Source organism: Ambystoma mexicanum, chromosome 11 (assembly GCF_040938575.1).
Source record: "Ambystoma mexicanum isolate Mex_15411 chromosome 11, UKY_AmexF1_1, whole genome shotgun sequence".
NCBI classification, from domain to species: Eukaryota; Metazoa; Chordata; class Amphibia; order Caudata; family Ambystomatidae; genus Ambystoma; species Ambystoma mexicanum.
Genome location: NC_090934.1, coordinates 841342395 through 841366821, shown reverse-complemented (window position 1 = coordinate 841366821; position 24427 = coordinate 841342395). Strand labels below are relative to the sequence as shown.

General features: G+C 46.0%; 1 protein-coding gene across 1 annotated transcript in view; it reads right to left on the bottom strand.

The window, feature by feature from the left end:
- LOC138504783 (circularly permutated Ras protein 1-like) overlaps window positions 1-24427 on the bottom strand; it is a 792342-nt gene that overhangs the window by 134283 nt on the left and 633632 nt on the right. The window contains exon 15 of the mRNA XM_069625266.1: window positions 17300-17393. Within this exon, the coding sequence (XP_069481367.1) occupies window positions 17300-17393 (94 nt within the window). The remainder of the gene's footprint in view (window positions 1-17299; window positions 17394-24427) is intronic.

The window sequence follows — 24427 nt, the reverse complement described above, 5'->3', positions numbered from 1 at the left end:
GCCATGGCATAAACATCTTGCCAGCCATATTTTTAACCGACTCAATGTGGTATTTCATGATCTTAGTTTTATATCAGGGGAGTGAATAACAAAATGCAACAATGGGAGCATCTGCCATGAAAGCAATATAAAACACAATAATCAATAAACACTGCTTCAACCCTCACTCACATTTTTTCTCACTCTTTTACAAACTCCTCCCCTCAATAGTTTCCCCAATATTACCACACCAACGTCTCTCTCTGAGACCAAGTCCCCTATAACACACAGTCCTTCTCTTTAGCAGCTGAGCAGCACCAAAAACGCTGCTCATGCTTCGTACCCCTTTTCCTGGTCCACAACACAACAACAATTCACTTCTTCTACCAAAACAAAATAAAACACCTCTTTTATTCTACATTACCCAACAACACAAGGTTGGCCCCAGCAAACATTAACACAAATCAAAATACAGCAGTCTTCCTGTATATGCAGGGGATTCTTCTCTGCATGGTCTTCCTCAACCCTTGTGGAACGTTTTCAATCTTTTATCATCTCTATTTCGAATAAATGAACAACACACAAAAAACGCAACTTCCCAGTTTTGGCATGCACATTTCATAGACAATTTTTTTATTTGTTTTATTGTATTGTTTAAAGTGCAGACCTAGCTGTAGAGCAGCAGAGCGCTGTTCAGAGTGTGGGTAGCTGGCATTTGGGCTGGCATCTTTCAATAGCAGAGCAGTACTGTGAGGTTTGTGTGCCGGTATGTGCATCCATTGGAATTAATCCTTGGTCAGGTGATGTTGAAAGAGCCGAGTTTTGAGAGATATGCTAAATTGAAACATTATAGGGGCATTCTGAGCTGACATGGGGATCGAGTTCCAGAATGTGGGTGCATGACCACAAAAAGATTTTTTGCGTGTCCTCTCTTTGCGGACGAGTTGTGATTCAAGCCGGTTTGTTGATTTGCTGTGCGAGAAGCATGTGCCAAGAGATATGTGGAGCTTAGCTGCCTGGTACCCTGGTGAGCTACTCGGGACTGCTTTGTAGATGATACATGCAGTCTTGAACAGTATCCTGGCTTGGAGTGGAAGCCAATGTAGTTTGCGTAGGTTGGGGATAATTCGGTCAAATGTTTGTGCTCCCGTAATAAGATATGCTGCAGTGTGGTGGACTGCTTTTAGGAGAGCCAAGTGAGCAGCTGGAAGCCCTGTCAGAGGAGCCTTTTCCCCATCGATGTACAAGAAAACAAGGGCCTGCAACGGACCGGAAGTCCTGCAGAAAGATGAAGGGTTCAATTTTTCAAGAGTAGAGATTCTGAGCCAGGCTATTCAGGGGTTCTTGGCTATGTGTTTCTGAAAGGACAGATTGCTGTCAATGGTGAACCCTAAGGATTTTGCGGAGTCTGAGAGATGTGGATCAATTCCTTCTAGGTGCATAACATCGAGCCATTGTTGGACAAGTTGTTTTTTAGTGGGCGGACCGATGAGGAAAAATTCACTCTTGGATGGGATTAATTTGAGGTAGGCACTCGACATCCACGACTGGATAATGGCTAGGTAATCTCAGACATGAATGATGCCCTGCGTGCTATTTACGCTCATGTACAACTTAGTGTCGTCTGCGTATTGGGTATATTAGGCTCCATTTAAAGGTTAAAAAGGATTGGTGAGAGGATGTAGCCTTGGCCGACTTCACAGAAGACCTGGAGTTGGTTAGAATGGAACAAGTTCATCTGGACAGCCTGGTGTCTGCCTGAGAGGTAGGAGGCAAACCAATTTAGGACAGTGCCAGAGAATCCCATCCTGTCAGCAAAGAGGGAGAGAAGGGTGCTGTGGTCAACAGTGTTTAATGCAGCAGAGAGGTGAAGGAGGATGAGGAGGCATGAGTCACCCTTATCCATGATTTGGAGAGCATCATCCACCACCTGGTTGGTGGCTGTTTCGATATTAGACTTTGGGCAGAGGTGGAGTTGTTCGATTCTGGTGAGGAGTTGTGTAGCAACTACCTTTTCCAAGATTTTGCAAATAAACAGGAGGTTTCTACTGGGCCTGTAGTTGGCCAGGTCATCTGCATCTAGGCTTGTTGTTTTCAAATGAGGTTGTATGAGACCCATTTTGAGGGTGTCTGAGAATGATCATCTATGGATCCTGTAAAGGCCGTTGGCGTCTAGTCCCCTCTATCTGCCAGCTCCCCTCCATGCCCAGTCGGGTTGCCTGCGGGGACGGGGCAGGGCTTCCAGCAAGTGGGTACTTGCCAACCTCTCTTCCCAACTGTGCATTATATCTGATATCCACAGACCACCCTCGCTGTCCAAGGGGACACAGCAAGGAGTCGCAGATAGTCAGAAAAACCCTAGAACACCATCCTCTGGTGCCACATGTAAAGGTGCGCCCAAAGACAGACAATTAGTCAGAATAATACTCAATGATGGAGGTCTTAGGTGAACGTCAAAACCCAACTTTCTTCAGACAATGAATCCTAGCTGAGACAGCATACAAGCATCACATTCTCATAGCTCTCACCATTTTCAATGATTGCAAGCAAATTTCGTACCAAAACTATATCAGCAATGATGTGGCATTACACTATCAGTCTATAAAACCTACATGGAAGTTGGGTTGGTTAATCGGTCACACTACATATAGGATACATAGGGGTTAGTTACTTTATTGGTTTATGCCTATCTGATGGCTCGGCCTGGACCCACCCCAATATAGATACTATTTCTACTAAAATCATTACAGGAACAGCTAATAAATAGGTTGGAATTGTCTTTCAGTTTGTAAAGTCTGTCGCCCTTGCGGTAATGGTCTGGGGCCAGGGCAGAAGTTGGTATCATCTGCGTCATCACATCCTTAAGGCATGGGTGGTGCTGGTGTCCTAGGGTTGTCTGATATTCAGACTCTTGTATGCTCACAATAGTGTATTCCGGGTTCCGAATGTCAGAAATCATCAAGCCTCTAATGGATCCTGTATGAAGGTGGGACTGGGGGAGTGAGGTCAGTGACAGACACATGTCTCCCTCTTTCCATGCATTCACGACAGGAGGAGACAGTGAAGTGAAGTGTGCTTGCATGCAATTGTAGGGCTTGCAATGTAGATGTTTTAAGTGCAATAAGAGTGATATTGGAGACACACTGGGGGCTGTGTGGGTGATGTGGGTTGAACTGGGGCAATGAGAGTGATAATTGGGCAAAACTGGCCCCCAAGAGTGACATGGAGCAAAACGGGGGCCAACGATAGTGGCATTTCAGAAAACCTTGTAAATGAGAATATTAACCAACATATAGGGATGTGAGTGAGTGGCATACAGAAGAATTGGGGAAATGAGTGACACTGGGGGAAAACTGCATTCAGTGAGCGGCAAGGGGCAATGGGACCATGGCTTTAAAGAAAACAAATTCTTCCCAATAATCATTTGGAAAACAAAGCAAATAAACTTTGTGAGCAAGGAAACTGCATAAAATGCTAAATGTGATTGCTCAAAATGCACATGATGTTGCTAAACATATTAGGAATCGCTGACTAGTTCTTCAATGAGATATGGAGTTACAAAGAGTGTTTTTACAATTCCCTCTAATACCTATAACCGACAAAAGAACTTAAAGGATATGCTGATCAGAGCAGAGGAAATCACTAGAACAGATTCACAAATGTTTACTCTTGTCGATCATGCAAAAATTATAATAATGTAATGGTTCACTGCGATTTAATTGCAGAAATAACAGAGATGTACAATTATAGAGTGCAAAAAATATTGCAAGAAAAAATATCGAAATGCCTTTTACAGTGCACATTCTAAAAATACCTAATTTCAGGGCAGGAGGCCCCGAAACCCCCTTAACTCTCCTACTCCTAAACTCTGCTAGTCTCCCTCCCCTTTATCCCAATTTTAACCTAAATCTGTTTATTTATTTTTTACACCTAAAACCCACCCCCTCATTACATTTTCTTTTCTTTATTTCAATATCTTCTTCTGCTGTTAAGTATTTTTTACTTGCAATATTTTTCATCTTTGTAAACTCATTCTTGAATATTTTTTTTTTTTATTGAATATAGTTGAAGTTACATCAACTTTTTCAATTTACAATTTATAAAACATAGAAAAATCCATTAACATCAAATCCAAGTAACACAAGTATTCATAAAGGTTTAAAAGATGCTAAAATATCAACATACACTTTTTTTTTTTTTTTTTTTTTCTTTCAAAGAGGGATAAGCAAGGCAAAGCAAAGAACTCTTAATTTCATTCCATGTTCAAGGCTTTTAAAAAGTTGATGGTTGCAATTCTTATACTCATACATTCAGTGGCTGCCATGGCGATCCATCTATTTCTTGGGTCAATTTGTGCAAAGTACGCAAAGTGGTTAGCAAAGTGCAGTTTTCTTAAAGTACATAGCGCAGGACAGTTCAGTAATAAATGTTGTAAAGTTTCAACGATCGTTATATTTTTGCAAAACCTACACCAGTTAAGGTCAGAGGGGATTTGCTTTCTTTTTGTTTTAACCTCCCGAGTGGGCCAGATGTTAAACCGCAACCGAAGAATGGCCGTTCTTATAGCAGCAGATGGTGCCAAACGTAAATACGCAGCTATGTCTTTATAACGCTTGGGACCAAAGATTGCAGAATCAAAGTCTTTGTAGGTTAAGCACTGAGTTCTTGTATCAATCCAGTCTATCATGTACACCTTCTTCTTGGCTTGCTCTGGGTGAAGTACCAGAAATTCAAGTGATATATCAGCGTTCACCATAATAGATAATATTTTAGAAGACCAATGTCTCGGAAATTTTTCTGCAGAGCTAAGCAAATAGCTAGAAATGGAAGATAATGTGGAGTTATCACATGGGGCTAATAAACATTTGCGAAATAGGGCACATAGGCGCCAGTTATATATGGCAGTTAGAGAGGTTAATCCCAATTCATAGCGTATCAGCACTCCAGGGATACACTGTGGAAGATGTAAAGTTGCACGCCAAAACTTGGCTTCTAGTACATTGAGAAAACCTGAGGGAACAATTAATGTTTCTAAACCATAAAGGATAGTTGCTACAACATTCTGATTCCAATATGTAATGGCAGCTTTGATAGAGAATTTGCCATATTTAGAAACAATTACTCGAGTTTGACAGATTGCCGTGACTAGCTTATGTTTAATTTTATTCAAATGTGAGTCTAGCGTTGGACAACCATCAAAAATTAGGCCCAAGTACACGTAATTTGGTACTATCATTATGGGTATTCCCTCAATTTGCCATTCTAACAAGTGTTTACGTAACCCTTTCGGGACATACATGACAATTTGTGTTTTTCCAGTGTTTACTACTAGTTCTTGAATATTTCCTGCAATATTATCACTGGATACCAATGTAACCACAGGCCCATTGTTATAGCATTCAACAACCGGCAGGCAATCCAATGAAAACATTACAAGCCAGGTTTGACAGATTATGACATCTACTTTAAATGCAAATCAAACTATCAGAATGAATTGGTGAACATAAATTTGTTGTAAGATCCAAAAATATAAAATATGTGGTAGAGAGGCATTTTGTCGAAGCAAACCAAGTTGCAGAACTGAAATCTCAACTGTGGATATAGAATTGAAACTGCCAGGGGAGGGGACAGACAATATCACCTGTTATACATGCAAGATGGATACATGTGTTGATCTCAAAATGACACAATGGAATGGATGAAGACTGCTCTTTGATTCGGTTTATGAAGAATTGCCGAAAGGTTTTTTGCTGGCCTGCAGTTTGTTACCGACTTTTCCACTTTTTCTTACTGCAAAATGTGGGAAAGATGCCGACTTGTATCACCCCAACCGTTTACCTCCATCTATACCTTACCCCAACTTGCCATCACCATTTTGCGGCCAAAAAAAGTCAAGAACAAAAGTTTGCAAAAATGCATTCAGTGAAACTCTAGGTTGACAAAACTGGACAAAACTTGATTGTATTTTTTATAAACTTTATTGTAAAGACTGCATTGCTGGTAAGTATTATGATTTTTGAATGAAGTCATGATTATGTATGTGTCAAAAATAACAAAACTGATAAATGACATTATCAAGGCAACTGTAACGTGGATCTAGAAAAGATTGTTAATTTTATACTTTTAAAACTATTTACAGGGTTCCTGGTTTGCCAAGTAAGCATATAGGTAAGAGCTATTTGGTTTCTTGATACTAGACAGATCACATGTCTCTGATGAAGATGAGCTGCCGGTTGAACAAAAGTTTGAAACTCCTCCAGGCTCACTAATGCCTTCATCCTTCCGAGGCCATACAGTGGGTACAACAAATACGGATAATAATGATACTAACTGGTTAAACCTGTTACCAACTCGTTTAAAACTGGAATTTAGGTATGCAACACTATATAAAACACCAAATGGTATTTATTACTTTTAGACAAGTTTGTTAGTTTGTTAAGTCTTTCTAAAGTATCTACTGCTAAACGATTTTAATTTTAACCTGGAGCCATTATCTATGGTTGGTGACATCACTAATATTTAGGAACAAATAATAGAAAGCAATGATGTCCCAGAAGTGAATTTGATTCTTATGCTTCCTGAAGGATGTGAATTTGTCTCAAAATAGCACTGAAAACTTTTTAACATTGCATTTGTGCAATTGTATTTACTGTTTCATTATTTTTAATTAATAAATATGTTGATCATATTTGGAGTGTGGATGCGGGATGCAGGCCAAAATGAGGAAGGCCTTCTGGGAGACCTCGGGCAGAGCCACAGTTTTGGGTCCGGGTATTGACAGACCCTGGTGAAGTTGCATTGTGTTATGCAGACAGATTGGGTCCCCCCTCTGGCAATACAAGCAGACTACACCGAAAAGTGGGAACACAAATGAAGGAACCAAGAACAGATTTATTCCATGCAGTGAAGTAGGCTCATTGCCAGCAGAGTTAAGTTAGGCACACTGGACACAGATGACTGTCTGCACTGGGCTGCGGGCACAAGAGGGGGCATTAATGGCAGGCATACCTGCTGGGCACACCCACTGGTATGGGACCCGGAGGCCTGGGGAGTACCCTTTGCTGCAGGGGAGGGATAAGGGACCCCAAAGGAGGAAGGGAAGGGTTGAAGAGCAAAACATTTGAGTGGGAAGGCTATTGGGAAGGAGGAAAGAGGGAGAGAAAGACTGGGGCGATGGGAGAGAGAAGAAAGAATGGGCTACTGGGGCAAGGTGAGAAGGAGAGAGTGGGCAGCAATGAGGAAAATAGCCATTGGGGAGATAGTGGGAGAAAGGGGCTGGTAGAGATGGTGGGGGCTGAGAGGAGGGAGAAAGGAAGACGAATGATGTGAGAAAGGAAGAGAGAGAGAGAGAGAGAGAGAGAGAGAGAGAGAGAGAGAGAGAAAGAGAGCGGCACAGAGAGGGAGGCAGAGAGAGATGCACAGGGAGGATGAAAGAGGCAGATAGAGAGATTGATTGATTATTTATTATGCGCTTATACACAAGTGTTTCAAAGCGCAATCGTGCATGGGAGGGGAAGACATAGGGAAGACAAGACAAACAATCTTAGCAGGCATAGTCTATTCAGATTATACAGGTGAACACAAAAGGAAGTGCGTGGGGGGGGCAACAAGGACAAGTGTTTAGTGCAGAGAGATACCCCTCTCATGGTTCATAACCTAAGTGTAGTAGTGCTGCAGCATGTGCAAGACCCGGAGGCAAGTGCAGGAGACTGGCGAGGAAAGCTTGGGACCTGTGCAGGTCTGAAGGAGCACCAGGCAGCCAGTCAGTGAAACTTAGCAGAAGTAGAGGAGAGAGAGCGAGAGAGCAGAAAGAGGTGGTTATCAGGGGAGGGGGAGAGAAAAGGAGGAGGCGAATAGGAAAGTCTTGAGGAGTTTCTGGAATTTAAGGGGATCCGGCTGAAGACAGAGAGAGGCAGGCAGGCTGTTCCAGAGGGAGGCACCTGCAGAGAATAAAGATCTCCCCCCAAGTCTCTGCTTGGAGAAGTGGCTCACCTGCAGAGAGCTGGAGGAAGACGAGCAGAGGGCGCGGGAAGGTGAGTATTTAGGAAGAGAGAGTTGCAGATAGAGTAGGCCCTAGCCCCCAGAAAGCCTTGTAGGCAATACAAAGGGTCATGAACTTAATTCTGGCAGCCACGGAGAGCCAGTGAAGGTATTTCAGCACCGGAGAGATGCCGTCCCTGAGCTTGAGGCCAAGGATAAGTCGCATGGTTCTGTTCTGGATTAGTTGAAGAGAAAGGAGGGTACAAGAGGGCAGGTTGAGAAAAATGCTGTTGCAGTAGTCCAGCCTAGTGAGGACCAGGGCTCTGGAGACGGTGAGCCTCTGGGGGAAGGTGAGAAAAGCTAGAATAACTCTGAGAAGGTGCAGTTGGTAGTGGGACCTTTTTAGAGATCTCTGTGATGTAAGATGAGAAGGAGAGAGTGGAGTCGAAGATGACCCACAGGTTTCTTGCCTCGTTGATAGGTGGAGGAGCAGGGCCAAGGGAGGCCGGCCAGAGAGAAAGAGGGCAGGCAGGAGCAGGGGTCCCGATGAGGACAATCTCTTTCTTACTGGCAATGAGGCAGAGGTTGTTTGCAGCACACCATGACTGAATTTGCAGAGAGACAGTCAGGTATGAGTGAGGAAGAGAAAGAGGCAGAAGGTAGACTGGAGGAGAGCTGCGTGTCATCACGTAACACTGAAAGTTGTATGTGAAAGTGGCTATCATACTGGCCAAGAGGTTCATGTAGCCATTAAAAAACCAGGGGGATAGGTAAAATCCCTGGGGGACAACGTAAGTAGAAAGAGTGATAGGGGAGAGGAAAGACCCAAGTTCCACCTGGGATGGGCAGTCGGTGAGAAAGGAGGATAGCCACGCCAGGCCCTGATCATCGATGCCTAGGGTATCGAAGGCAGAGGAGAGATCGAGTAGAATGAGCACATAGGGAGAGTTAGAATCAAAATTTGAGAGCAGATCTTCACAGGTGTTCAGAAGAGCAGTTTCCGAGCCTCTGGATGCTCTAAAGCCAGACTGGTGGTCTGGAAGCAGCCAACAGATTCAGTGTGGAGGGTAAACTGGGAAATAGCCAACTTCTCCAGGAGTTTGCCCAGGAAAGCAGTGATAGAGATCGGGCAATAGTTTGCCAGAATGGAAGGGTCAGCAGAAGGTTTTTTTGAGGAGAGGGTGCACAAAGCAGAGCTTAAAAGCAGTGGTTAAAACTACAGTGATGAAGGAGAGGTTGCAGAGGTCGGCCAAGACTGGGGCAAGAGAGTCAATTTTGTCCGGAGGGACAGGGGTCCACCTGTTTGGAGGAGGCCTTCACAGACCAGTCTTGTCTAGTGACCACCTCAGGTGTGACAGGGGAGAGAGAAGAGAGAAGAAGGGGAGGGGTGGAGGTGCCCAAGGGTGGTACAAGAGAGGTTGGTGCATGAGGTGTTGAGGAAGAGAGAGAGAGGATAGGATATCCTGTGTTTTTGAGCTGAAGTGTGCAGCCAGGGCCGGGCAACGGGCCTGGTTGGGTGCAATGGTGGAGGAGGCTGTGGTAAGATTGGCTAGTTCATTGCAGACATTGAAAAGTTTGGCCATGTTATTGGATGCTGCGGAGATGCAGGCTTGAATAAAGACTCTTTCCTTGGAACGGATGGAGAGACTATGCTGCCTTTGAAGGAGGCGGGAGGCCAGTTTGTCACATGGTACGCCCGAGGAATCCCATTTCTGTTTGGCTGCCTTGCACTTACGTTTAAGGGCAGCAAGTTTGGAGCCCTACCAAGAGTTGAACTTTTTGGTAGGCTTCAGTCGTACCCCCATGACAGGGGCAAGAATATTAAGAGTGTTGGAAACAGAGAGGGTTAAAGTTAGAGAGGGCTGTGTCAGGGTCGGAGTCAGCCGCAGGAGTGGAAAGAGCAGAGTAGATGGAGGCAGCTACTAACACTCTTTTCATGGGTCGGATGACCTGGTAGACAGGAGGCAGTGCTGGGTTTATCGATGCAAGGGTAGAAGAGAGCTTCAAGTGATAAGACAGGAGAGAGTGATCTGTCCAGAAGAGAGAAGTAGAGAGGGATAGATAGATGAGTGTCAGTGAGATGAGAGTGACCACGGTATGGCCAGAGCTGTGCATTGGGCCAGAGGGTAAGATGGAAAGAGAGAGAGTCAGAGGTTGCGGAAAGGTCCTAAGGAATCAGGTGAGTAGAGATGGATGTTGAGATTACCTAGTAGGAGGAGTTGAGAGGTGGAAAGGAGAGAGGAGGCCAGGTCAGCCCATTCCAAAAAGAAAGAGGGTGGGCTGACCAGGTGGCCGATAGACGGTGGCCAGCAGGAGTGAAGAGCTAGGAGAGAGGGAGATCCTGTAGACCAGGCACTCAAAGGATGAGTAGGCCTGAGTGGGTATGACAGACACAGGGATCCACTCAGGAACGATCAATGCTACTCCCCCACCTGGTCTGTTTGGTCTAGGAAGAGAGAGTATATTATAGCATCAATTTGGAGCAGATTACCATCAGTGAGAGACTTACAGGGGGTGGGGGAGCAGGGGACAGTGGTCCCCCCATAAGTGGCGAGAGTGCCTGAGGGACAGAGGTAGAAGGGGTCAGAGGAGACAAGGCCGGCAAGGGAGCAGGGACTGTAGTGGTCGAGAAGGGAGCCCGTGCGGGAGAGGCTGCAGGGGGCAAGGAAGCCAAGATACAGTGTTAGGGGGTGGAAGGTTCACCAAAGAGGAGGAGGCTGACAGGGTTGTCAATGTGTGGGGTGGTGGCAAAGAGGCAGTGGCGAGGTTAGAAGGGTGGTTAGGAGGCAACAAGGGAGCCAAGGTGGGCACAGCTGGCATGGGAGTCAGGGATGCCTAAGGAGCTGGTGCAGAAGGAGGAGGGAAGTTGGAAAGGCAGGGGCGGAGCCTATCAAAGAGCAGAAGGTTTGGTGGAGGTCCCTGTACCATCATGGTACCACTGCGCTAGACATTGATGATGACCCAGGAGGCGGTGAGGGCAAGTGAGAGAGAGAGAGAGGGGGGTGGGCAGAGAGAGGCAGAGGCACAGAGAGAGAGGGGGGCAGGGAGAGAGAGAGACAGAGAGAGAGGGGCAGAGAGAGAGCGAGAGTAAGGCAGAGAGAGAGAGAGAGAGTGAGAGAGAGAGAGAGAGAGAGAGAAGCTGGAGGAAGCAGGGGCAAGGAAGCCACGATAAAGAAGCAGGGGGAGCAGAGGCAGAGAGGCCAGAAGGAAGCAGGGGAAGCAGAGGCAGAGAGGCCAGGAGACCTACTTGTGGAAAGTAGGGTAGAGCAGATTGGGGGAGGAAAAAGAAGGGGAAGAATGGAGGGGTAGAATAAGATAGGTACAGGGTACCTGCTGAAAAGAGCCTCCTGAACTCCTCTGCCCCAACCGTCAGCACACCACCACAAACAACCAAAAACATAGACTGAGCCCAGGTCCTATGTCCATTTATAATGCTGTTGCTACACCTCTCTAGAGCCCACCCACACCCAGGAACACAACATGTGGAACTGGTTTTTGGCAGTTGCTAGGGTGGCCCCATGGGGAGGGAGGATCACAGGGTGTAGGACAAGTGAGCAAACTGGCTCACACCCACTGCCATGATGTGACATGACAAATGGGAGGTTGGTTACAGGGTTTAGGACAAGTGTCCTTCCAGAGCCCGCCCCACCCATGCCCACAACAGGGGAGGACTAGTTTCTATGTGGTTCTCTGGGGAGGGGAGTTGGAAATTATAGGGTCCAGGACAGGTGGGCACACATTCCTAGTAAGAGTTGAAAGGAACCAGTCTGAGGCTGCAGCTGAGCGACAGGTAGAACAGGTTCCGGGATGGAGTGGAGTCCTATAGAAGGAGCATGGCTTGGGTTCGACAACCCCACACACAGTGCAGGGGACACAGAGTGGACACAACAGAATAGTAGAAACCCAACACAGATTTGCATAGCAAGGCCGGGTCACACACTCTAAGGACACAATGGGTCTCATTCCGACTTGGGCGGTAAGGGATAATGGTCACCGGTAAGCCTGTGAAAATTGTTTCCTCGTGAGGCTCTAGTCTGTTGTCTAGCTTTATTGACGTTCCACTATATGCTTCGTCAAATTAGACATGCCCACCAGGGTTTTCAGACTACAGCCCTCTGTCTATTTTGGCTGACATTGCGTGACGCACTGACTTTGCGTGATGCGCTACGTCACATTAAACACGCCCCCCGATGCATTCAGGTTGGGACGCATGTGACGTCAGACCTGATACGTCCCTTAGCGTATTTAGATTGAGACGTACCTTTACTTTGGGTGCTTCATTGCGCTATTTATAAATTTTTATAGGGACCATATCATGGCTCTGGGTAATGATCGCGGCAACGTAGCCTGTTAATATTGTCCATCATATTCATAGACTGGTGTTTCCTCGTTAGGCTTTAGTCTTTTGTCTAACTGCATTGACGTTGCACTACGTGCCTCGTCACATTAGACATGCCCACTGATGTTTTCAGGCTTCAGTCCTTGTTTAGTTTGACTGACATTGCGCGACGTGCTGCATCATATTAGATACGCCCCCTGGTGCATTCGGGCCAGGATGCATGTGACGTCAGACCTGATATGCCCTTCAGCGTATTTAGATCGAGACGTACACCTATGCAGGAAGTCTGGTGTTTTTTCCGACTTCCCTCGTTACAATACGAACAGCGTTATGTGGAAGTAAGCGATCTGTGCTAGCCAGGCAGACTGATCCTTTGATCTCCTGTAATCTTCCTTTCTTTTTTCACACAGCTAGCTTGCTATTGCCATTTATTGCCATTTATTCGCAACCGCTGATGTTGACTTGTAGTGTTGTTACAATGGCTATTTTAGAATGAGGGGACACGATAGACTCCTTCCACTTTACTATGCATGTATCTGCTTCAGCTCGGCGCTTTATGGCCATTATTATCGCATCATTCTCATTGACCTTGGATAGTATAAGTGATGCTATTTTACATCCATTACCTTCTGGGTACACAAAATGATCTACCAACGTTTTGTGTCTTTTATTACTTTTGATTAGACTTTGTTTCGTCTCGTATGACATGTGGAGGTTCACCTTCCCGGGAACACAGTGAATTTTAGAACCTCGCTTCTACTCGAGGCCGCATCACAGATTAGGGAAATATCATACCATCTGTTGGTACTCTATTGGGAGACCTTGGCCAGATTGAAGGTGAGCACAACGCTGATTTATGTGCCTTGTGGTTGAGAACACCTTGAACATCTTAGGTGACCCCTATTATAAAACTATCGTTCTGCTCACACTCCCCTTTGGGTGTAGGTTTTTTTTAACTTATTTTATTCATCCGTTTCACTTTATTTTCTTCTTTGGTATTCTTTACCTTGGCTTTTACATGCTTGTCTAAATATAGAGCAGAGCTTGACCTTACTTTGGGCTTCCTTTACTTCACTCGAGTTCTACTTCAGAGAAACAAAATGACCTTATGCGGTTATCCTTTTTATTATATTTCCTATTGCAGATCCAATTCATTTGAGATCTATTTTCGGTGTGGCCGGACTGTTATTTCCTGGACTTCTAGACAGGCCTCCGGGACCACCCCTAAAGGGTTTGAGATCATGGTAATTAGATTTTCTCCCCTAAATCACTTTGCATGTCCTAATCTAGCGATGCGGGACTGATTCCCTCCGTGGGGTCCTCAGATCACTTGTTTTTATGCATAAGAATTATGTAAGAATTATTGTATTGATTACATGTCTGTTTTTCTTTTTCTCTTTTTGTCTTAGGCATAATTACTATCTCTGTTTTGAGATGTTACCTTTAGTATAAAGGCTTTTTAATGTTTAACATCTGTGCATGTATACAGAAGACACAGATGAATTTTCAAGAATGTTTGTACGGGAATGCCACGTCCTGATGAAGATGGACATCATCTGCAATTCAGTTAGATGTTTTTTCCATCAAAACTACTTCTTCAACGGTGCCATTCTTACTATACTGTTTATATGTATTTGTGTTAAAATATGTATGCCACCACAGTAGTTGACTTATAGCATCCCATGGTAGACTTTTTAGAGTATGGGTTTAATATTGTGAGGTTTTTCAGTTTCATGTTTGGTACATCATTGAACTGCTCTATTTGGAAATTATGACCTTTCCTTTCTTCCTGCCATTGTCATAGTTTGATTTAATCTGCTTATGAATTGATCTTTAAACATTTTGACCTGTTTAGTTGACCGGTATTTTCTCACTCGAGAGATTCCCTTCTCTCGAAGGAGTTAAATCACCTGGCACCTACACAAGCGTATTCAGGGATGATGATGACTTCCCTCCAGCTTGTGATTTGGCAGTGAGTTGTCAGCAGTCTTTCTTTGAAATTAGCACCTTCATCACACTATGCACTTTATTTGTGTTGTATAGTGGTATGTCATATATATACTCTTATTCATGTATGAGCTCTAAATTATTTAATAACTTTTTTAATATTTCTAATTTAATAAAGAAATTTAATTACTTTTTTTTAACTTTGTTGTGATTTATATGTAGTGATCTGAGGGGTTGATCAAGGGATCGTTCCCGACACTGCTGGTGGGATTGTGCCTATTTGAGTGTACTTGTTTTCAAATCCGCTGGCTTGACTTTTGTTCTTTATTGTTAAACCCATACCGCCCAATTCCGAGGTCACTTAGCGGGAGCCGCAAAGGACGTGTGGTCTGACCACACCCAGGAACACTATGGGCCTCATTACGAGTGCGGCGGTAAGGGGTTAACGGCACCAGTAAGGATGCCGGTGCCGTTAACCCCTTACCATCGCATTCCGAGGTCCCTCAGCGGGACCCGCTAAGGGATCAGGGAGCTAATAACGTTATTAGCTCCTTCCCCATTCCCATTGAGCCCTATGGGGGCTCTAATGGGAATGGGGAATGGTTTTCAGAATGGGGACTTACCGGGTCCTCCAAGGTCGGAATGACCCGGTAAGTCCCCATTCCGACTACACGGACCCGAACACGGGTTTGGAGGCAGGCAGCCATGGCGCTAATAGCACCATGGCTACCTTCAAACTCGTAATGAGGCCTAATGTCTGCTGTCAATACAGTGCAGGACCAGGCTGCGCAACTATGGAGATCATAACGTAAAGTACAAAACACAGTGAGCAGGCAATGTTATGATATGTTATGATAGGTTATTTATAACGTGCTTAATACCCAGATGCTTCTAAGCGCGGACCCGGGGATCGAACTTGTGGTGCTCCGTGACGTCTTGCTACCAAGGCGAGCACTTTGCCCCTGAGCTATCCTCCCGCGTTGAAACCAAGTACAGTGTAGCATTAGTGCATTAACCAAATACAGATTCATAGGCAGGGAAAAGGAAATGTGCAGTCACTTAGAATGCCAAAAGGAAAATACATTTGGCAATACATTTGTAAAATGAAAATTAGACAAAGCCTCTAGTAAATAACAAGTGACATATATCTGAAACACAAGTAAAGGCAAACATGGATCCAGACGTGGGCACGGCTATTTCCACAGAAGAAACTTGACTAGGGTTAAATATACCGAACTGTGCTGTCAGATTTGAGTGTGAACAAATTAAAGATATAGGGCCTGATTTACAAAGGGCTTTTCAATGGGATTGTGCCATTATAAAATGCTTTTGTAAATCAAGCCTATAATGTTGAGTACAAGTTCGAAAATGGAAAAGGAAGACATTAATTAACACCTGAACACATTGAAATCATAAAATAAAAGAATACGTTGAAATGAAAAAGTGAAAGTATAGGCGTACTCGCTTCCTTTTGTCATATGTGAGCCCCATTGAGATTAAGGAGCTCTCTTTTTCAGATGAAGTTGTTGTATTGTGGTCACGGAAATCAATACAAGCACACTAAAAGGAACAATTTTGTTTTTGGAGTGCAGCTTGTATAAGAGACATGTCCTATTTGACTTGTTTTTGTGTCGACACTGACTCTATGCAGCTTTTCATGTAGCTCACATGCCACGTCTAACCCACGGTTTCATTCACTAGGTGTGTCCTGCCCCTTTTAAGCAATTTGGCCTCATCATGCTCCACCATGACCAACGTGTTGTCCAGTCCTCTGACCATCTCACTTTGCAGTTTATTTGGGCACAACTCCGAAGGCACCTACTTCACTGATGCCCTTTGTTGTTTGTCTATAGTTCTGCTGCATCTCAGCAGCAGAATCAGAGGCAGTAGCAAAATACAGACATGGAAATGACGGGGCAGTGGTTAATTTACTAGAAATGTAGAATGTATTTTACAGGGCATAACATGTCACCCACATACGTGTTCAACAGACTGGAGCTATGCTAAGCAACCCGTACCCGTTTTATGATATTTGAAGTAAATCAGTTCCATATTATTGCTGCCTCATTTCAGTTTTTTATTCAAGATGTACATGTTGGTAAAAACAACATCTGTGTTTGTAAGAGTACCCTGCCATGGGATGCCATAAAACCCCCAATGGGTTAACAGGGGACCAGCATTAGGGTCCTAAACTACTAGTAACATGTTTCCAAGAAATCACAAGCCATTGTGTACCAATAAGCCTCAGCCATGAAGTATCAGATTAGTGTTGTGGTAGTTCCAGGAAATCAAGATACATGGAATATCCGAGCATTATACTGAGATCACAAGAAAACAGTAGCCCTGGAGTATCCGATTATCACATTGGTAATCCAAGAAGACACTGTTCAAATCTTCCTCGCCTCACCTTGGGGTTCTGAGGAGTTACCAGCCACGGTATTCCAAAAACCCTCAGCCATGTTCTATTCAGCCATCGGTCAAGGAACTTCAAATAGCAGGCCATATCATTTTAATGCACCAGCCCTGGAAGTACAAACGACCAGCCAAAGGAGTGCAAGTCGCCAGTCATGGATGCGTTCAAGGATTCTTAGCCAGCGATAGATTTACAGGTTCACATGAATTGTTCTTGGTAAGGGGGACAAAAACTTAGTTCAAGTGGAACACAACACTCTTTTGTTGAGTTCCTGACTCCCACGTGCATAAGAGACTAGATATGGTGCACTTACAACATTGCCAGCTTTAGTGTTTACCCTTCTTGAAAATTCTCATACAGCATCCTATCTATATGGTTGCTGCTCAATGGACAAAAGGCTAAATGCTGTCTGGGAGGAACAGCATCCAGGAGAAATGTCCCATGCATCCTGCTGAATTTCTGAACTTACCTGAATGCCCTTTACATTAATTAAGGCAAATGAACTAGCATGCTACAGGTTTCTTTTAAATGCTCACAACACAATTCAAAGGGAACATAGGGACATACAAACAATATCAATAAGCACCGAAAAAGCTACCCAAACACATCCAGTGATGTAGTGCTGCTGTGTTGTTCAGTACCTCACATGGTCCCATTGCATCCTCGCAGATGGAGGCCACGGCACCCATCCAGTTCTCATAGATGTCCTCCTCCTCCTTGTTCTGCTTCTTTTCTCTAAAAACACGAAACATCACATCAGTGGTGATTTTTCAAAAAGATTTAGGTCTTTCAGATAAGGTTAGTCAAAAAAGATGCATTTCTACTGCATTTTTAAATCAGGGCAAAGTTTGCCCTAGTGCTAATACGGAGTGGTATTAGCACACGGGCAAACTTTTCCCTGATGCAAAAATGCATAATAAAATGTATCCATTTTGCACTAGGGCAATTTTTGGCCTGGTGCTTTTAATATGCCAAACTGCCCTTGTCATGGTGCAGTAGTTTTCTAGTGTGTGTCACTGTTTTTAAAAATAGGGCAAACTTTGCCCTAGTGCTAATACCGTGCAACTTTGCACTTGCACCGGTGCAAGTTTCTGTAATCTGGCCCCAGGTGTCCATTTCTTCCTTTATGTGGTTTGTGGAGCCTGCTGTAGTGGGTTGCCCTAATGCTGCTGTGTTCTCCATAAAGCAGTGTATCCTATAGGGTCAAGATCCTTAATCAAGGAACCAGGCTAAGGATGAGCCAAGGATGAGCTAGGGATGCTGGGGATCCACCAGATACCTCCTCGACAGACCCCATCATGGAGCGGGTGGTGGTCCAAAGTCCCCAGGGTCACTTGAAACACAGACTTTTATCCAATAACAGCATGTGCTTTGCTGGGTTTTATTAAGCACACGCCTAGCATTACGGAGTCCTGTACAACAAGTGGTACACTAACAGGTTTCTACTATATGCATACAATGAGAAGACTAGACAAATAAGGGTACACTTGGAAGGGCATACATAGAGTCAATACAGAGTGGTACAGCAGGGAAAACAGATTAAGTAGGTAAGGCAAACCCAGTATTGATTCCTTTGTTGGTGGATCAGCAGATGTGGTTCCATTGAAGCAATATTCCTGTGAGTTGTACATAATCTGACCTTCCTGACTGTACTTTTCAGCCCATGGACCTAATCAGTGATCCTTACCCTTGAATTCTCCTGCAAGGGGAGAGGAAGTGACATGTGTTCCCTTTCCCATCCCTCCAGAAACCCAATGCAGCTACCCTCGCACCACCAACATCTCCCTTTTTTTTCCCATCTCTGACTCCCCCATTTCCTCATCTTTTCATGTTAAGAGTCGGAGAGTCTTCTTTGACCCCACACTCTCCATGAATCAGCAAGTCAGGGCTCTTGTAAATCTCCAAATTACTATTTGATGTTGCTCCGTTCAATTAGAACCTTCCTTTCTCAGGAGTACTTCACTAATGTTCCTTATTCTTGTAATGTCTTATTTAATTTATTTAATTTTTATTACGCATTTGTGAGGCGCTTGTTCAGCAGATTTATGTTTCAAAGCGCCACAAGGCTAAAGGGGGGCCCCGGGGGGGAACGCAAAGTCGGGCCGGGCGTTTCCCCATTGTAGAGCTCTCTTTTTGTTTGCTCAAAGGGCCATTAGCGTTCCCTGGAAGCTAAGCTACTGAGTACAGTGGGGAGGCAGTAGTGCCGTTCTGTTTTCTTTCATTCTCGGGGCAAGCAGGCTCTCAGTCATCATCAGGCATCATTTTTTATTGGCCACAAGGTGCTCTGGTTTTGCTTTTGTGCAGTCTTAGGGGGAAAGTTAAGTTTTTAAGGGAAGGGCCCTATAATTGTGGGGGCCTTTTTGGGGGGCAGATAAAAATTAATAAAAATAAATAAATAAATTTACAAAAAAAAAAAATTGAATTTTATATATGGGAGCAGTTTGCTAATACTTTTATATTTGGGAATCTTTAGAGTGTGATTTATTTTTCAGGGAGTCCCTAATTTCTCTATTTTGTGGGTAGCCCCAAGGGTAGGTGCTGGCTCGGGAGCTTAGTTTAGCTAGTGGATCTAATAAGGGTTTATTTGGCTGCACTGCCAGATTTTAGGGCACAATGGTGGGACAAGGATCAAGTAAAAAGGGTTTGGTGGATGCCAGGGCGCTGAGGGAGGCCCTGGAAATTATCAGCAGGGCATCTAAGGCCCAGCTGGAAGGGGCGGTGGTGGAGGTCACGGGTGAGGTGGAGTTAGGTAGTGGTAGGCCGCAGCGTAGAGCTGTGGCAGATGGGTCTCTCGTGGCAGTGATGGCTTGCACCCCCGCAGAGGGGAGGTTTTGGAATCCAGGGGCAGGAAGATGAGGAAGGAGATAGACAGGAGATCATCCAGGGGAGAAATGATTTCGGGTGGGGAGCTAGAGAGGGATAGAGTCAATGATGGCCAAGGGGAGCTAGGGGAGGGTAGGAGTGCTCAAAAAAGGGTGGGTCAAGGGAACTAAGGTGGGGGGGGTGATGGGACGCAGAAGGGGCGACAGGGCAGAGGAGAAAAGGGGGTAAATACCTGCAGAAGAGTGCAGGTGGGAGTAGGAGAGAGAGGTCCCCATCAATTGAGGAGGTTAGGGAAGGGTGCGGAACGCCCCCCCCCGGTTAGGAGGAGTGGGGGCGGAGGGCGCTGTGCAGCCCCCGCTGTTCAAGAGGATGGGGAGGGTTTAGGAATGGCCTAGAGGGTGCAGCATGGCCCCATACATGAGGATCACAGGGTGGAGGAGTGCACACCTCGCCCGAGAGAAGAGGACCAGGAAGGGGTTTCTGTGGCCCCGCCGAGAAGATGTCAAAGGAGTGGCGGGGCGACACCCCGGGCTCGCAAGAAGAGGATCCACTCAACCCAAGCATGAGCTTGCATCAACAATGTTGGAGCCCATTAAGAAAAGAGATGAGGAGCATCGGAGTGGGGGCCAGACCTCAGACGGGCTGTGTGGAAAGAGGTGAGCGGGAAAGGGAATGGTCATCTGCATGGCAGAGGGGGGACACGAGAAGGGGGGACGGGAAATTAAGGGTTTCCGAGGGGTAAGGAGAGAGGTTGGTGTACAGGATATCGGAGCTTTGGGGGATGAGAAGGGCAATTGCTCTGTGGAGGTTCAAACGGACAAGGTGGTGGAGCCATTGACACTCAAGGTACAGGTTGCAAAAGAAAAGGAGGTTGAAGGGAAAGGCAAGGAGAAAAAACTGCCGTACATGGGTATCACTAAACTTTGGGGGCGCACTTGATGGCAGCGACCAGGGATAAGATTCAGGCCGGGGAATTTGTGGATGTTTTTAAGCTACTCCATAAGGACGTGAGAGCAAAGGAGGGGTCTAAGGAAGAAGAGGGGGAACTGGCTTCGCGTCCAAGGGTCCCAGTGACTATTGAGAATTGGACGTCAGCATTTATTATTTACGCCAGTGTATATTGTGAGAAATTCCCGGAGCGTTGCGTGGCTCTGCTAAAATATATGGATGTAATTAGGAAGGCATTTACGACTTTTGGGGGCTTTGCATGGGTGCGGTATGACGAGGAGTTTAGAGCAAGGTTGGCGGAGGACAGTCAGGCAGTTTGGGGGGAGATAGATATGGATCTCTGGTTGCAATGGATGGCTCCGACGAGGCCAGCTCCAACGGTACACACGGCAAGCGGCTTACCCGTGCCTTACCGGCCCTTTCTTGGTCACCCCGCCCCGTAAGAGGCGGGGGTAAGAGGCAAGGGTCAGCCCTCAGCAGCATGTTGGGCTTTCAATAAAGAAGGCTGCACGAGATGGATGTGCAAATTTAAACACAAGTGCAGCAGGTGTGTGGGGCGGCATCCGGTTACAGATTGTTTTCAGGCAGGGGACAGTGGGTCAGGGCGAGGAGCGGGCAAGGAGGTGGGGGGGGGAGGACCGCATGCCAGTTAAATTGGGATGTTCTGGTAGGTCGGGCTCAGTTTATCGGAAAAGGAGGGGGGGGCACAAGGTTTGATGAGAGGTTTTGGGGGCGATCCAAAGGGGGTACGAGAGGGGTGAGGAGGAAGACGCTTAGGTAGGGCAGGGGAGGGCCGCAGGGGGGATGTAACTGGAAAATGTTAATGGGTGGTTGCTGTCGTTTAGAGGGCATGGATGACGGTGGCGAAGCCCTCACGCTTGCCGCACGACAAGGTGAGTAAGCTTTAAGCTGTATGGACGGGGTTGCGGGAGCACCTCTGGTGCAGCAGGGGGAAGTGATGAGATGGGTGTGCATGGACGGGGGTGCACTAGGGCCCCTGGTGCAGCTGAAAAAAAGAAGAAAAAAAAATGGAGCAACGAAGCAAGATGCTGGAAGTGTAATTTATATGGAATGGACTGCATGGACGGGGCGCAGGTTTGGCCCCTGGTGCAGCGGTCGATAGGAGTAAGGAAGAAAAGGGGACTGCATGGGCGGGGGTGCACTAGGGCCCCTGGTGCAGGTGGGAAACAAGGGGTAATGGACGCAAGGAGCCGGAAGATTAAGTTATATGTAATGGAATGCATGGATGGGTGCGCAGGTTTGGCCCATGGTGCAGTGGCGGAGAGGAGTAATAAAGAAAAGGGCCTGAATGGACGGGGGTGCACGTGGGCTCCCCGTGCAGGGTGGGCAACACAGGGCCATAGTAGGAAGGTGAGGGATGCTGGGGGTCAGGGGTGAGCAGGAGGGTAATAGGTTAGAGGAGAGAGGGAGTCTACGTGGGATTAGGTGCATTGTTTAAAGGGTAGGTGTGAAAGGTACGAAATATAGTGAGAGAGGTAGGAGAGGACTGGGGTTTTTTCCGTAGAGGGACTAAGAGATGGCCAGAAGGATGGGTTCCTGAGGAAGGTGTTACTAGTGGTGTGGGAAAGGTTAGGAGTGTGGAATTTATTGATTTTGGATGAGTAAGGGTCCTGAAACTAGTTGGTTCGGACTTATCCGTTCATGAGGTGAAGACTTTAGGTCGGTGGAGGTCTGGGAAGTACAGGGTATATTAGGGCTCAGGTAAAAGGGGGCTGTTTGAAATACGGTCATGGGCCTGGGGGAGGGCGGAATGTGGTGGGGTGGTCGTGAATGAATAGTGACATTGTAATTTCTGTTTCAGATGCTGCGCGGAGTTCGGGGAAGATGCCGCAGCCTTGGTTTGTGGGCCACGCTTTTGTTATGTGGGCAGGGAAGGAGGAAGAGAAAAGGGTCTTTTGGCAGGCAGTTGGGTTGCAGATACAAAGTGGCATTGGTAAGATGGTTCGGTTTAGGGGGGTTCCGCTGGGATCAGCTGCTGCCTATGTTGGAGGGGTTGAGGGAACGCTAGGGGTCTCCAGAGGGGGTGTTCATTCTTGCAAGGGGAAAATGTTTGTTAAGAGATACAGGTGTGGTTCTCCTTAGAAAATAAAAATGGATTTGCTAGGGGTTCTAGAAATGGGGCCTCAAACATGTGTAGTTTGGCCTAAGTTGTTGCCACGGAGAGGTTGCAGGGGAACGAGAAGTGAGGGAGCGTTAGATCGGGCAAGGAAGGGATAAACAGAGAGTTGGTAAAGTTTGGTGCCTCGGCGGCGGTACAGGTTGGGTCCACAAAGAAATAGTTTATGAAGGCTTCATGATATTTGGAGAGGATGGTGTCCATTTGTCCGTTTTTTGGAAATATTATTTGTCGGAATTGACCTGGTTGGGAGACATATGGTAAAGAGTTGGAAGCAGAAAGGAAGGTAGGGGTGGGGGGTTGGGGCAGAAAGAACACCTCGGGGGAGGGTTTTTCTGGTGCCGGGGGCATGGCCCCTTTAGAAATGGGGGGAGGGAAGCACAATGGGGGAATGGCGCGGGAAAGGATGGGGGTAGTGCTGTTTGCACAAACGGGCTACCCCGGGGGAACAGGTATTGAACCTGAAGCGGCATGGCACCGGAGAGAAAATGAGACGCCTTCAGAATTGGTAAGGAGACGGTAGGGAACAAGGGATGGTTAGGGAGGAAGTGGATTTATTTATTGATTTAATTATTTAATTGTGGGGGGAATTTAAGTGTTAATTATGAATTTGTTTGTTTAAAAGAGTTTATTAGTCTGTAAGGCCAGGGAGCCAGGTAAGCGGTTATTTGTAAGCTTTGACCTGCCACATTAAAGCAACCTTTTACACTCTAAACGAATCTGGGTTTTTGTGCAGTAAGTCAAAATGGGAAGGGAGCTGGGGAGAGAAAAAACATTGGCAAAATAGAAAATAAATAACCATGGTCCTACTAGGCCTTCTGGTATTCGGACATGCAAGTGCAGTGAAGATAAGTGCAGGAGGTAGGGATTGGGGGGCAAGGAACATACAAGTGCTGGTGGGGGGCTCGGGAGGGCAGTGCCAAGGACATCCAAGGAGGAGGCCTCAGCTAAATGCTAGTGTGGGCGACTCACAAGGGTGGGATGTAGAGGCGCCAAGCAGGGGACCGCAGGTGCAGTCCAGTGAGGGGGTGGGGGAAATGGATGTATTTACAATAAGGCTGATTAGGCCTGTCCTAGAGTGGCAGATTACATGGAGCAGCACATTTTCAAATGTGTTCATAATTTCTTCACTTATTTTCATTGACGGACTTTTTGATTGCAAATATATTCTCGGGGTCGGACGTCCATTGGCTTAGAAAAGCCTTCCCCAAATGGATATGGGACACCGCTCATCATGACCACATGACGTCTGAGCGTGTGAAGTTGTCCTAGCATGCAGCAGGAAGAACGGGCAGCAAGGTTGTATTACCCCAGAGGAGGAAGAGTGTAGCTCGCTGTGCTTCTACCGAGACGACAAGGCCGTGAACGCGGCTACTACCAATCCCTCGCAGCTGCTGCGGCTTGGTAAGGCTTGTGAGCGGTGGCGTTTCTTTGCCAAAGACGATCCCTTGTGAGTTTAGGGAGGAGGTGTTTTTTTAAAAATTTTATATTAAACCTAGCAGAGGCATAGCGGGATTAATGTCTCTAGACAACAGACATAAGCTACCCATCAGTGGGAGAGAAACAACGCTTTATCCCATCGTCAGTTAGTCAATCTCCGGCGTGGCCTGAGCTGTACAAACTGCCTCTTATTCGGAAAATCAGCCATTCTTGGTGCAAGCTAGTCTGCTAAAGCAAATGTAATGAAGCCTGCATTTTCGAGTTGCTTCTATGAACCCAATACGCACCAAGTGGAGACAGAAAAACTAGACCGCTTGGGTGAATTGAGGCAAGGTAGACATATTGGTTGTAGGTAGTTCAATCAATGGCCAGATGGGACGATGCCTTAAGTTAACGGCAACAGCCACCATTTTGGGACTTT